Source organism: Carassius carassius, chromosome 1 (genome assembly GCF_963082965.1).
Source record: "Carassius carassius chromosome 1, fCarCar2.1, whole genome shotgun sequence".
Taxonomy (NCBI): Eukaryota; Metazoa; Chordata; class Actinopteri; order Cypriniformes; family Cyprinidae; genus Carassius; species Carassius carassius.
In genome coordinates this window covers 26,577,161-26,593,320 of record NC_081755.1, presented here as the reverse complement: position 1 = coordinate 26,593,320, position 16,160 = coordinate 26,577,161, and the positions used below count along the sequence as shown (strand labels likewise).

Here is a 16,160-nt window from a genome sequence, read left to right as displayed (position 1 = left end):
GTGTAAGTGTGTGTGGTGGGCCACCATGCTGACTTAGCCACCTGTTCACGCAGACATAAGCAGGTTCATTTATCTCACTCCAGGAGTCACACACACACACACACACGCTGAAATGCCACAGGTTCTCACACCAAGTTAATTGCCATATAAGGCACATTTCTTTAATGAGCAAACTCCACACAGACAAAGGGTGTTTCAAAACCTTGTGAGCTGCCTATTACAGCATCATGAGACTGAAGTACTGAACATTCACTTCAGATTTGAAAAGTCTGTAAATCTAATGCAAAAAACTAAAATTTCTCTGCAGAATGATCCCAATAATGCTCAGAGGGGAAAAGGTTGAGGTAAAATCAGGGATTATGAGCCGACAAGGGTGAAATGACAAGAAAGAAAAGTAAAAAGGAGTGAGAATGAGACGGAGATGGATAGAGATGGAGGAGAGCGAGTATGACACACAGGAAGAGGGTAAAAGAGCACCACAAACAGGAAATTAAATGTCAAGGACCCTTGTATGTTCTTAATGGAGGAGCAGACTTTCCCCTGAAGGAAAACAGGGAAGACTGCAGACGAGAAGGAGAGGGACAAACAAGGAAAGAGGACGAGAAAACAAGCAAGATAAGGACAGGAGATATATATACATACACACACACACACACACTTTTCATCCTCCCTGCTGTATATAAAACTAACAAGCTGTTATGGGCATCACAACACAAATTCAAACAACCACCAAAACACCTGCACTAACATAACCATTAAAACATCTGAATTAAGGATAGAAAAACCTTTCCCATTAAGCAGCATTCTAGGGCAGTAACGATTTCTTGATTCAATTCTAGTACTCAATTTAAAAAAAGTCCTTGTTTGCATTTTATTTGTGTCGAGTAACAGGGCAAAATAACGGAAGTGGCACATTCCACGGACGAGAATCCAAGAAACGCACTATTACACCGTTTTCCAAGGCTGTGTGATATTTAAGCCACTTAAAAATCATTAGAGCATAATGCTATCGCAAAATCACAAATGCTGCGATTCAATTAAATCAATTCAAAATAAAACTTTAAACCCTCGCTCTGAGTTTACACATTTTGATGTCCACATTCATGAAATTAGAGCATGCTGTAGCATTTATGTCATTAAAAAAATTGCCAAATATTAAAGAATACTTTAAATGTTGTTTATTCAAATTTAAACAAGGATGCAGTAAAATGTATATAGATTAAAAAAAAAAAAAAAAAAATCTGCAGTCCGTTGGTGCCCTCTGCAGGCATTTGTTATAATGAGTTATGTACATTAGCGCTTTTGTTTATAATACATTATTTTTGCCTTACTGCTATTATTTATGTATGTTGAGTAATTTTAAAGGCTACTGTTCATATAGGTCTATTTATATATATATATAAAAAAAGATTAATTGTCAGAACAACCTACCGATTACTTAATTACCAAAATAATTGTTAGTGACAACCCTACAGTATTCACAGAGCTTCTATAAAAATACAATATAATTCTATTTATTAATTTAAAAAAAATATGAAACCGGATCAAAAAGGTTTCGTGATAATGTTGTAATGTCCTATAAATAACATGGCCCAAATCTTATGATTATTACTGAAGATTCAAGAGTTAAACATTATTGAAGATTTTTATTAGATGTTAGGCAACTGAAATTATTCAGCCGAAAATGGTAACAAAAAAAAAAAAAGCTATTATTTCGCTGTTCGGTCGAATAAGAGAAAAGACAGAATAAATTGCACCGTACAATGATGTGATATGATCATGTGATCTCAGCAGTGAAAGCGAGAGACCGTTTAGTACCGAATCGCATGTCTCCGATGAGAAGAGGAAGAGGTGGCAGTTGCTGGTTACTGTTGGATGACTGAAATGGCAAAATGGCCTCAAACAATTAGTAAATAAACTGCAGAACGTATTCAATCTGTGAATGTATTCAAACAGTGCTGCACAAGCTTGCAGCGCTATCTGCTTGTTAGCCAGCGTTTAAAGTCCAGAGCACAAGGAAATACATTTTTATGCATTTAAAAATAAATAAATAAGACAATGATAATAATAATTACAACAGCTCTATTAATACATTTATTATAACCCTCACACAGTGTTCAAATTGGGATCTGTAATATTTTCTAACGTTTTAAAAGAATTCTCTTCTGCTCGGCAAGGCTGCATTTATGTGTGTTCAAGAAGGGGGTCTCGAAAAGTGGGCAAAAAATATTATTGGCTATAACTTATTAATATTAAGTTAAATTGTGCTTTGTTGTTATAGTGTCTGCTAGAACATAAAAAATGTTCAGTGTTAAGGTTCTTTATTTAAAGCTAGACAAAACAGTAAAAGGCACATTTTGCCTATTTAATTTATGTAATGGTGAATAAAAAAACTAGCAGACTATATGGAGGGAAAAATGCAAAAAAAAAAAACGTTTGGTATTCGTCCTTCGGCCCAGTGTTTCATTTCGTTTGGCTTCAGCCAAGAATTTTCATTTCGGTGCATCCCAAATTTTTATTAATAAAGCATGTGGTGAAAATGAACAGGACATATATCTCCTAAGTCCTAAGCCTGCTGAATAAGTCACTGGAGTTCTGTCTATCTGTCTGCTTACAAACACGAAACTTTATCTTCAGCCCCAGAAATAGGATGGATCACTACTTTAAAGTCAAGCACATCACTTTAATGAGCAGTGCGAGATGGGCACTAGACTAGAGCAGCTCTGTGCTGTCTGGACTCAAGTATGACTGAACTGTTCACTGGGTGCAAATCTAAACAGCAACTAATGAGGGAGGAGGGTGTAAACTAGTGTGTGTATGCTACTCTTCCACTGAACTTGATTAATGAACATGCGACACACACTCAACCTCGCTGAGTGAAACCCATGTGCGGACATTCACTCACTCATTAGTGGCATGCAAAACAGAAAAAGCAAGAGACAAGATGAAAAGAAAAAAAACGGGTAGGTGACTATAATTCAATAATTCACCAATAATTCCAGGTGACTTCCTGCATCTATAAATACACACTTCAGGACAGCGGCAGTCCTGACTAGAGCTGCAGCAGGCTCATGCTAATGAGCTTGTCCAGGTCATAATGAATTCATTGATTAATCAAACCAAGCAGTGCGTAATTTACACACTTTAATTAGAGAGTTACCACACACTATCTTCTCACTTCAACTCTTAATAACAAACAATCCTCCGCTGCACACCAATGAAAGAGACAATTAAGCGCAGAATTTCCCACTCCTGGACACCATAAACATAGTTCTCAAATTACACAGACGGATATAACACAGATGGATTTGAGTCAGTCTGTATTACATGTATATCTGATGTCAAAACTATGTGGCCAGTTGTATTCATTTCATCTTAAAAAAAAAAATAAGTGACAGACAAACCAAGAGGCCAGTTTTATTTGTAAGCAGCTGTGCGTTTGTGCCAGAGAGCTGGAGTTCATACAGTCATTCTGTTTCAGGCTACACTTACGCTTTTACACGCATTATTTCTACTCAAGCTGTTCAAGTCTGGCCCTGACCGCCAACCTCTCTTTTTCTCCTTCACCTGATCTTATTCCTCTCTTTCCCTCCTCCTGACACCAGCATCTGCCTCTCGTCTCACTGAACTGTCTGCGATTATGTATGCGTGTGAGCAGACTCGTCTGCAGAGAGACTACCGACCTCATACATCCGTGACAAGGGATTCCTGACTTTGAAAACACCCTTTGTAGAGATGCACGCACAACACTGAGGTAAAGATTAATGCATTTTGAGGATCACACCGCATCAGTTTGGTCGCATATAGTGTCAATGTTCACAGGGAAACATTCAAATGATAAATACTAACCTATTTAAATCCTCTTTCACTTTCATTAGGGTAACATGGTTTAGCACTTATACCCCTCCCTCTCCTGCCCTCTATCATATTCTCCTGACCGCTGAGCCCTCTGTGTTTTGAGGGTGAAGAGGAACAAAGCAGATGCTGCAGGTACAGAACATTCCTCTTAAAGTAACAGTTCACCCAAAAAAAAAAAGAAAATTAGCACCATTTCCTTCCTTCATGTTACACCCAAACCTCTGGAACACACAATTCTTTCCAAATATGTGGGTTAATAAAAAAAAAAAAGCACTGATGTTGCTTCTATTATTATCATTATGATTTTTTTCGTTAACCCAAACTAATACTTTTTTTTTCTTTTTAACTGATTGTATTACATGCTATTCAACTATATTTGATAAGAGTGGTTTATAATTTTTGTATTCAGAATATTTAGAAAGTATGCATTAAATATTTGTTCATCTTTACGGTTATCAAATGTGAATGTTACATAAGATTTCTATAAAAAAATTCTTTAAACATTAAAAAAAATGTACCATGACCAAATGTTTCCACAAACATATTAAACAGCACAACTGTTTCCAACACTTATAATAAATCAGCATATAAGAATGATTTCTGAAGGATCATGTGACACTGAAGACTGGAGGAATGATGCTGAAAAAAAAACTTGTTTTACTATCACAAAAATAAATTCCATTAGTTAATTACATTAAAATAGAAAACTTATTTAAAATTGTAATAACTGTTCACATTATTACCGTTTTATTGTCTTTTTCCATCAAACAAATGCTGCCCTGATGAGCATAGCAGGTGCTTCTTTTAAACTAGTGAGAAAAAAAAACTTTTGAAAGGTGACATTTTGAGAACTGTACTGTATTCGCTCTTTTTGATGCAACAAATGGAGAATTCAAACTTCAAAAATGATTCAAGAGCACCATGAAAGTATGTGGGAGAGTAAATAATTTTCATTTTTCAGTAAACTATTCCTTCAACTTGCTACCATTCCTAAACTTGTGTGTGTGTGTGTGTGTGTGTGTGTGTGTGTGTGTGTGTGTACATCCATATCAGCAGCAGATGCTGCAGCCATAGTGGATCTCAGAGATATCAGTGTGGCATATGGCTGCACTGAGTGAAAGATGGCTGCTGTCAGATGGAGAGGGAGAAGTGTAGAGCTCATTTATTTACTATGAGCAATATACCTGCTGGAGGACGGAGGTGGAGTGAGGGAGCGATGGAGAGGTGAGAAAGAAAAAGGCAGAGAAACAAGTACAGGTGAAGGAGAGAAGACCTGAGAGAGAGCATATACAGAGAAAGAGAAAATGGAAAGAGAAAAGGTGGGTCAAACAAGACAAAATAGCTACAAGTGTCAACGAATCATTAGCTAAAACTGACGCGTCATTAGTCTGATTTCATCAATCATTCAAATGCAGAGAAGAGAAACCAGAATTAGTATAAGACATCCTCTTTTTCCTTCAAAATCCTTCCATCTCACTGGCCACAATGACACCAAGTATTCCACCTCTAATGGGACCCCTCTCCTCATTAAAAACAAGAGAGAAAAAGAGAGAGAGGGAGAGTGAGAGGGAAAGGTATGCTCAGGCCCTTACTTAAGGAGCTAACACCTATAAAAAAAATAAAAAAATCTGAACAGAGGACAGAGAAACAGAGAAGCACCTCAAATGTAGGGGAAAAAAAAGAGAATGGAATTGTGGGAGGAAAACTGAGTTAAGAATGGTGCAAGAAGGAAGAAAGGAGGAGGCAATGCTGAAGTTCTGGGAAATAATAATGAGATACAGGAAGAGAGCGGAGAGGAGAGAGGAAAGAGTTTGTCCATCTTCATTAGATGTGTAAAACTACATATTTTCAAGACTAATTAGTCTTAAGGAAACAATGTATAATTAAGTTGCCATCAGGTTCACCTGACCCCTATTAGACATGTTTCTTTGGGAGCGTTTACATAAGGCACTTTCTTGTGTTCAAAAACAGCTAGACGGAGCACAGCGGAATAAAACCGGGACCTTGAAACTTTTTCTTTTTATTGTTTTCATCTAAACAAAAGTTGTAGCAATACACTCAAAAAAAAACAGTGTGAGGCATGACGGAACAACTGAAAGCATCCATCTGAACGTCTATGACTATAGTACAATGGTTTAACGCGGGTGATTTTAGAGACAGGCTTTGTTAACAAGAATGCGATTCTGGGGTCTTGTAATCTTTAACCGTTATAGCTACTTATTTTTCAAATAAAAGTACTTTCCCTACTTACGCTACCATTCAAGTTTGAGGTCAGTTAAACTTTAGTATGGATAGATTACGGTCACTTTTGAACAGCTTTCTTTTTTACCTTTTGCAAAAAACTAAAATATCCGTTTCCTCATAAAGATTTAGAAGCTTTCAACAATAATAACAATAAGCATCACATATCAGCCAATTAGAATGATTTCTGAAAGATCACGGAGACAGCTCTTTTGCCTTTGTCAAAAATGAGTCATTTATTCATGTTTTAACAATTTATTAATGACTAACGTAGACTATAGGCCACTTGGAAGTTGGAATAAAGAAAAAAATAAGTCCTCTGTAACATCGTAACATCTCAGCACTCTAAATAGACATAGGCTCCTTTAGCCTATAAATAGACCAACGCACCAATAAAAACGAGTCTTTAACAAATTAAGATAAATTTGAAATTAAGATGGGTATTTGGCAATAACGTAATTAAGATAAAGGTTCCGGATTTGCTTCGCCACTAGCAGCTGACATTTAATAAAAGAATAATGCCAACATTAGCGTATACACTCTGTCGACATTATGAATTTTAGACTGTAATTATGAATATTTAGCTTTCATTTTAAAAAACTTTATTACTCACAGCAATTAGGCTAAGCCTACGATTGAATCCACTGTAGATGTCTTCAGCGTGTTCCTGCGCTCACTGATGGCGTGTCATTATTCACTCATTATTCTCATTATAGACATGGACAAAACGTTTCCACACCCCAGACTTTGCTTTAGTTGCTGGTGCAACCAAAACGTAATCGCCAGAGGCAAGCCTCCATTACACCTACTCAGCATTCATTTTCGCATCTTTCTCGCGCTAATCAAAACACATCACATGACCGCTCGTTTACCGTGCAAACCGGAGCGCTAGCCTGAGCCCGACCCGAGCACGCGTAAGATGATATAAATTAAGACCGAACCCGTCGGGTCCCATCGGGTCCCGTCGGGTTCGGGCAAAGATCTTAAGCTCTACCTTGCTGAGCATTAAGAGACTTAACTTTCAAAAACAAAAAAGAAAACCTTACAGACTCCAAACTTTTGGAAAGTAGTATATTTAAACCTACGAAAGGAAGTGCAGCATTTGATTGGTCGTGCATCACTTACCTCACAGAAGAGTGTCAATTTGTCATCAGGCAGGAGTCCGTTGGCCTCATCCAGGAGGAAGTCTCGCCTTATGAACTTCTTGAACCCCCAGTCTTTTCCTTGTACGAAGCGATACGCCCGCTGGCTCTCTGCACAAAAATAAAAATAAAACATATTGGCATAAAATTGATTAGGTGGACACAGAACACAGGCCTTGCTCCAGGTCTCTGTAATGGCAAGACCTATTTAAAAAAAACCATCGAAATAACTTTCACCATGCACTTTAATTCAGTCTCTGTATTACAGTGAGGCAAAAACAATCTATGCAAGAAATCTCACACATATCTCAGACTAATCTGAATCCAAATACTCCTTAAGAAGCTTTTCTGCCTATCTGGCAAGGTCTATAATCTTGCTCTCCATTAATTCTTTGCATTATAACCAGTCTGACAATTCTGTGATTTTTCCCTCTCCTGCGGTTTCTCTGGAAGCACCTTAAACCTACCTGAATGCATTTGTATTTTTATAGCTACTACCATGTCCAAATCTTCACTCCATCTTGACTGCAGACGTTTCAGCTGACCAGCAGGATCATCTCAATTTCACATTAGCCACATTGGAAGGTATTTGAGGAAAAAAAAAAAAAAAACTCCCCCATTACAATAAGCTTTCTATAATACAAGTGTAGTGAAAAACATTTGCAGATTAATTATACATTTTAAAAGACATAGGCAGAATAAGAGAAGAGAAAGGAAAAAGAGGAAGTAAAAGGAACAAGAATAAGAAGGGAAGAGTCCACAAAAGGAGGAAAAAGAATAAGACAAGAAAAACAGCCGAAAAGAAGGAACGACAAGAGAGGGATGATGAGCAAGAATACAAGAGTACAAAAAGAGTAAAGCTAAATCAAGAGGTGTCGACAAAATCCTACAGGAGGATTTCTCCTTAGTCACTACTTTCATACACCAAAGAGGAGAGAAGAGAAATACATGACAGGAAGTGGGGAAGAGCAAAAAAAGGAGAGATGAATAGATTCCTTTGTGCTTCTGTTGCATTGTGGGTATGTGTGACAAGTACACTCTATCAAGTGTGACATCCTCTCTTCCTAAACGTTACACTTGTTCTGGTGAAGCATCTTCCCTCTTTTCTCTGTCGGTCGAGCGCAGCTGGGGCTCAAGTCATTGGCGGTTAATCTGCTTCTGTTTGTTTGTGTGTGTGCAGGTGTTTTAACATGGTGTGAAATGGCTGTGTGTTCACAGCTCAACTGTGACAGTCATACAGATCTGCACTGGAAGGACAACCGAAGACATGCCTCAGGAAGATCCTGGTCTCCCTTCAAATCAGAGGTTAAGTCACAGCAACGTTCCAATAACTGCTGCTGCAGGTATCCAATAGCAGAAAGGACACTACAATGCCAATTATTACACTTACTATTTTTAACACATAGGGAAAAACCCCATTTTAGGAACAGAACTTTTTGAAATGTGACGTTTAAACACATGTCCACTCTAGATTCAATTTAAACAGATGTTACAATGCATATCCTTAATGTATTTTAGATGTATTAACGCTTTGAAAATTTTACATTCACATATTTTACAATAATGAGAATTGGGGGATGAGGACAGTTGCAAAGTGTGCTTAACCATCACCCAAGTAAATACATTAACTTACTTTGTGGCCTAGCATCACTTCATTTTCGTTAAATTAAATTAAAACAAATTATAAATGTTGTCTTTTAGGAAAACAGACACACCTTAGAGATTTACACAGCGAGGGGACAAGAAAATATAGACCAATTTTTAACTGTAGGGCTAATACAATATGTCCCCTATGAACTGCATATGTGAATATTATGTAGACCTATTGTTTAAATCAAATGTATGCTTTAAAACTAGAGTAATCATAACAGGTTCATCCATAGTGTCTCCGTTAAACATCTGCGTTTAGCTCTAAATTGTGTCTTTGATGAAAGTATTAATACAATAAAAATGATTTGCATTCCAATGTTGACATTCAAAGGCACAACAATAAATTTTTGTCTCTTATTCCATGGATTTTACTCGTTTCACTTGTTGCCAGTGTTTTTCTGCCACCACAATGAGTGCCCAGCTGTAAGTGACGTAACTGTGACGTCTGTTCTAAACTGGGGTATAGTGCAATTGAATGAGTCATACATAAATAATACATCTCGAAACGGTCAAGTATTGGCCAATTTATTGGTTAAGTTATGCCTCTGCTGAGGTACTGCTTGCAATTGGACTGCCCGTATGGCTCATGAGTTGTGATGTCTCAAATTGGACAAGACAAGAGTGTTCACAGATGGCATGGTTTGATTCAGCTGCTTTGGAGAAGATGCTGATGGACCGGTGGGTAATTAACCCTCCCAGAATCAAGAACTCCTCAGTAAATCAAGTTACTCACCTATTAGATGGGAGAAGCAAGATTTCAAAACATAATTTTTCAATCCCCACACCATATGGGCTTGAACACAAAACAGGTGAGAGCTACTTTGCTGGTCACATAAAGACAAAAAAGGGCCACAAACGATGCCATTTCACACGTTTATGCATGTCCAAAGAATCATAAACAGTTTCTGATACATAGTGGAAGACTGACAGAGGGGGAGGGGTTTGGAAAGAAATAGTGACAGAGACACTGATTGGTCTCTCGATGAGGTCTTGGGTCAGATCAGGGCAGTGGCTAAATTTGTTCTCTCATCGGGGAACGTCTAGCAACTAACCAATTGCAGTAGGGTAGGGCAGTAAGTTCCTGTTGGCATCCAACCAGGGTCAGGCCTCTGTGGACATGGATACGCAAGCAGAAAGGACGAGGAGTGTTTTAGGACATCTGACAGAATACAGCTCCAATAAAAAGGACTGGCAGATGGATTATGCATAGAGGGAGAAGAGAGAGTTAAAGCAATGAAATAGCAGCCAGTGGCGATACATATTCAGGCCCCGGCGCTGGGCTTTGGGCCATGGTGCCTAATGTCCTGGCACACAGAGAGAAAAAGAGAAGGTTGCTCGATTGCAAATGCACTAAGCATACACACACAGAAAGCCATGGAGGTCGAAAGGCCAAGTTCTGTTTGCCCATACTTTAAAACACATCTGTAAGTGAGAAAAACTAGATGAATTCCTGTGGGCATGCATCAATTGACCAAAGTTCAACAGCAAACCATTTTAATCCGCAACACCGCAATTTCAGACTTCTTGAGAAAGGCATTGAGGGCGTCAAGTAGTCTCAGCCTTGGACGAAACACCTATTGACCACCCACAGATGACCTGAATCGACTTCACACACACACAAAGCGAAGATTTCCAAGAATTACACTCGAGCCACTAAGTAGCAAGCAAATTATATCTTTTAGCAGATGGTCTTTTTAGTTATATGGTCACTTCCCGTCTATATGGGCGGATCTTGGACAGAATAAGCCGTAAAGTGGACAGATTTTACAAGAATAGTCAAAAGTCTGGCTACATGACACTAAAAAGAAAAATACTAATAGAGATGTCAAATTCTTCTGAACAACAACAACAAAAACATCCTCAACTTACACTCTGCCATTAAAAGAGAGTTCAGTAGCACAATGTCAGAACAATAATGTAAGTAAACTGACATTCTCAAAACAGCATAAACACAATCCCTCCAGTGTAAACACTATCCAATAATTCCTCTAACCTTGACTCTCCTGTACAAACATACAGAGAGCAAAACACTTAACTGCCTGATATGATAAACCGTCAGCTCTGATCGGCTTGTCTCGATTGGGTCTGCAAAAACGTCTGGTCTCTGGGCGGCTCTTGGTGGGACTAAGCTGCACTGTGGGCCACACTATGTTGTTAGTCAAACATCTGGTTACGTGAGAACACTGCAAAGTACTGTTAAACTAAATACGATATATGAAAGCAACAAAAACAGAGAGAGTTTAATAGCAGGTTATGAAATTAACAGCTGCCACCAGCTGAATGCTGATACTTTAAGCACAGAAGTGGCGGGTGACTTGTATGACATCTCAAATTGACTTTTGACAGGAAATGTTGTTGCTTAGAAGCAACGACACAAACTTGAATATTACATAAAACAGACAAAAGCTATCAATGTGCATGTTGGACCTAAGCATATCACTGTTAGCTTCAGTACATTGTTGAAAAAGGGTATATATTATTATATTTCCTTTGAGCATTTCCAAAAAGTAGTAAAATTGAATAGAAGTTCAAAATATACAAAAATATATTATATGTATGTATGTATGTATGTGTATATATATATATATATATATATAAATCCACTTACAAAGCCATGGACAATGTGTATACAAAAAGTACAGACTTCCTTTTAGGTCCACATACATAAAATAGGTCTTTGTGCATTTATTTCCTATGCATTTGAATAAAAATGACACCCACAAATGTGTTTGACCAGCCAAAACATAATTTAAATCTTCATCCTTCTGTGGCTTTACAGTGAAACCGTCAGCATTATAAATATTGATCTATGGGAGTATTAACAGCTACGGGCCACACGGGGCTCAGAGCAACAGCAGTAAAGCTCTGTTGTGTAAATATTCATCAAACGGTCAATAGCCAATAAAGCACATTCAGAATCAATATCTGTCAGCATGCAGTCTCATCTGAATAACTACACACAGCACACAGTGAAAGGACCGTCAACTGAGTAGTTTATACACTGCTCAACATCCATCCAGTCAACAACTGTGTGAACCTTTCATTTCTCTATTAGCCCAGTGTCACTGTACTAAAGGATAGTAATTTCTAAAGGCCTCCCTTAATTTAATAAATAACTTTAACTTTCAAACTGTAATGCACTTCAGATTAGCAATAGCACATAGCAAGAAATGTTCTTGGCTATGACATGATCTGATGGCATAAATAATATGGTCTAATTTTACATCTCAGCAGAAAAGAAGCACCCTTTTTGTAGGATACTGCATTTTAAATATCATTCTGTAAAATCCAAATAAGCTTTACAGATATTTGTTGCTGAATCCCTTACAATTTTCAAGCGACACCTGAAAAATCAGCTCTTTCGTCAACATTTGACGTCATCCTTAAAAAAAAAAAACTTGCTTTATCTTTCCTTAATCCCTTCTGGTCTAGTTTGTAATCTAAACACTGTCTGAAACTTCGTATTAAGAGCACTTCCTGTGTTTATTTGCCTCTTTATGATGAATCGCTTGTTGTATTCCTCAATTGTAAGTCACTTTGGATAAAAGTGTCTGCTAAAGGAATAAATGTAAATGCATTGTAAAAGGTTTAAATAAGTTTTTGTATTATGCTCGTTCAAAAAAATATGTTTATAGACTTGTTCCATTTCTGCTTGTCAAATGCCTGTGAAACTTACCCAGTTGCTGAGTCTTATATTCATACAAATATTTACATGTTCAGAAATTAGCTGGAAATAAAAGCAGTTTAATATGAGAGGACATATATGAAAAAAGTATTCTTTATATCATAGTCTATTCACTGCATAAATTTGCACTTAAGATTTATATGATCTGAGTAAATGTTTTAATTTAGTAATCAGCATGATGCTCTTCAAAGGGTAAGGTTTCATTAATTTATTCTGTTATGTCCATTACATGTGGAGTCCCACAAGGGTCAATTCTTGCACCGCTCTTGTTTAGCCTGTATATGCTCCCACTAAGTAATGAGAAAGAACCAAATTGCCTATCACAGCTATGCTGATGATACCCAGATTTACCTAGCCTTATCTCCAAATGACTAGAGTCCCATTAACTCCCTCTGCCAATGTATTGGTGAAATCAATAGTTGGATTTGCCAGAACTTTCTTCAGTTAAACAAGGAAAAAATTGAAGTTATTGCATTTGGAAACAAAGATGAAGTTTTCAAGGTGAATGCATACCTTGACTCTAGGGGTCAAACAACTAAAAATCAAGTCAGGAATCTTGGTGTGATTCTGGAGACAGACCTTAGTTTCAGTAGTCATGTCAAAGCAGTAACTAAATCAGCATACTATCATCTAAGAAACATTGCAAGCATTAGATGTTTTGTTTCCAGCCAAGACTTGGAGAAACTTTTTCATGCCTTTATCACCAGCAGGGTGGACTATTGTAATGGGCTCTTCATTGGCCTTCCCAAAAAGACCATTAAACAGCTGCAGCTCATCCAGAACGCTGCTGCCAGGATTCTGACTAGAACCAGAAAATCTGAGCATATCACACCAGTCCTTAGGTCCTTACACTGGCTTCCAGTTACATTTAGGATTGATTTTAAAGTACTTTTACTCGTATATATGTCACTTAATGACCTAGGACCGAAATATATTGCAGATTTGTTCACTGAATATAAACCTAACAGAGCACTCAGATCATTAGGATCGAGTCAGTTAGAAATACCAAGGATTCACACAAAACAAGGGGAGTCCGCCTTTAGTTACTATGCCGCCCGCAGTTGGAATCAGCTTCCAGAAGAGATCAGATGTGCTAAAACACTAGTCACATTTAAATCTAGACTCAAAACCCATCTGTTTAGCTGTGCATTTATTGAATGAGCACTGTGCAATGTCTGAACCGATTGCACTGTATTTTACGTACTCACTGTATTTTATGTAAAATCATTTTGTATTTTTAACTGTTTTAAATTCATTTTAAATAAGTCAATTTTTAAATAATTTCCAAAGTTTTAAAATTGCTTGTTTTTATTTTTGTATTATCTTTCTTCATGACTATTTTACTTTCTTTTGTGTTAAGCACTTTGAATTACCATTGTGTACGAAATGTGCTATATAAATAAACTTGCCTTGCCTAGCCTACCTGGGACAGTTTAGCACTGCTAGAGTGTCTAGTGTCTTCAAGACAGATGATGAGAAGTTGCTTTTGTGGATTTCTTTACATCTACGCTATAAAGAGAATGTTTTGGGATTGTGCGTTTTGGAGCATCTCTGACTGCACGTGAGGTACTTCTTATATTTCTTCCTTGGGAGCTCTCATTATTAAGCAGCTGTGCAACACTACATTATTTTTGGATATTTGATTCAAATAAAGAGTCATATGTTTCCACAACAAGCAAGCCCCTCAACATATGTCCCACACCCCAATATCTACAAGCCATTTTAACAGACTACATAAACACTGATCTCCTGAAACTGGTTGTATACAGTATATCTGTCAGACCTGATGATTGAACCTCAGAGTGGACCAGGTTCCTCAGCACCTCTATTTGTTCGTCGTCATGCCCATGACTGACTCCATAAACACAAGTCATGCTGCAGAGTCCCAGTACCTTCTCACAGCCCTCTTAATTAAAGCACTTTACTTTGTTTTTATTTCTCTTTCTCCACCTCTGCCCCCCCCCTCCTCTCTCGTTCATCTCGCTCTCCCTAAGGAGGAGGGCAGGATTAAATTGGATTCTAAATGATCCAGAACCGATAGAGCAATTTCTGCTGCCATATTTTCATCCTCCGTCCCGCTTTAAAAACTCTCCCCATCACTGTACGGTGGCTGTCGGTGCTCCCACGTCCCCGGGGACGCCCCAAGCACGTCACCCCCTCCCTAATTCCAGAGGGGCACTAAATGGAGAGAACGTTGAGTGGAGAAAAGAGATGGAGGAGAGGGGGAGAGTGCGGGGCAAAACACAAGGAGCGCCTTCTCGCCCATTAAGGTGCAGAAAATGAGAAAATTGGAAAATGAGAGACGGGGTTGTTCAACCTCTCATCTCATCTCGCTGCCACAATCTGGCACCCTTTTCTCTTTCTTTCACTCCCGTTCCTCTGCCCATATGTGAGATTCTTCAAAAAGATGAGAGTGTGACTGCTGCTCACACCTCAGTTTCATCTCTGCAGGCCGCCTTTTGTGTAACATTAATACAGGCTTGTATAAAACCGTCTGCATCGGCGCAAGGACGAATCAGGGGAGGTTTACCAGCTTAATCCTACCTTGCCTAAAAATCACACAAGTTGGAGTTGAAAAACATTTGTTTCCAATGCCAATGTTGTCCAGCACAACAGGTGAATATTCTTGACATCCTTTCAAATATAATAGAAGTGAATGAAGACTAGATCCATCATGGTCTAAAATGACAAAAAGCAGCATTTAAGTATCAAAATGTGGTGTGATATTTGTCATGTCCTCTGCAGCCATTCGATAGCTTTGTGTAAGGAATAATACTCACATTTCATTAAAAGCTTGACATTTGTCCCAGCTGTCCTTGGCAATTGATTCAGTTCACAAACAAAGGTAGGTTTAAAAAAAAAAAAAAAAAAAAAAAAAACAGATAGATAAATGGAGGGCAAGATTAGCGGTGAACTGCCTACATTTCAGTCACAAAACACCTGGAATTATAGTACACGTCATATAGAGTCACTTTATCAAACTTTTGTTGCCTTTACAGTTTGAACACCACATTACTCATTCATTGTAGATAGACAAAAAAAAAAAGCTACTGTACATTTAAAAAAAAAAAAACCTTTGGGATTGAAATGAGGGTGCGTAAACGATGGCAAAATTTTCCATTTTGATTGAAGTAATGAACTTTTGGACAGAGCAAAAACTGGGTAAAGTAGTCAATTCAAGTTTATTTGTAAAGCACTTTTTACGAAACAATCATCGCAAAGCAACTTTACGGGAAAATTAAGTTTCTACTAGGGGTGTAACGGTACGCAAAAATCACGGTTCGGTACGTACCTCAGTTTTAAAGTCACGGTTCGGTTCATTTTTGGTACAGTAAGGGAAAGAAATGCAAACATTAAACTGCAGGTTGTTTATTACTATAAACTTTTTTTAACAATTTGTTTACACTTTTTTTTTTTAAATACTTTAATAATAAATATATATATAATAAAAAAATAATATGAAATAAAATACTGCTGCAAAGTTCTCCACTAAATAAAATACTCTCAGTCTCAAACCAATATCATATAATAAAATATAATGAAAAATATAAATAAATAACTATGATTACAGTGCAGAATTACCA

General features: G+C 37.6%; 1 protein-coding gene across 1 annotated transcript in view; it reads right to left on the bottom strand.

Moving 5' to 3' along the window:
* spop (speckle type BTB/POZ protein) overlaps positions 1 to 16,160 on the bottom strand; it is an 85,841-nt gene that overhangs the window by 10,543 nt on the left and 59,138 nt on the right. The window contains exon 6 of the mRNA XM_059553276.1: positions 7,225 to 7,352. Within this exon, the coding sequence (XP_059409259.1) occupies positions 7,225 to 7,352 (128 nt within the window). The remainder of the gene's footprint in view (positions 1 to 7,224; positions 7,353 to 16,160) is intronic.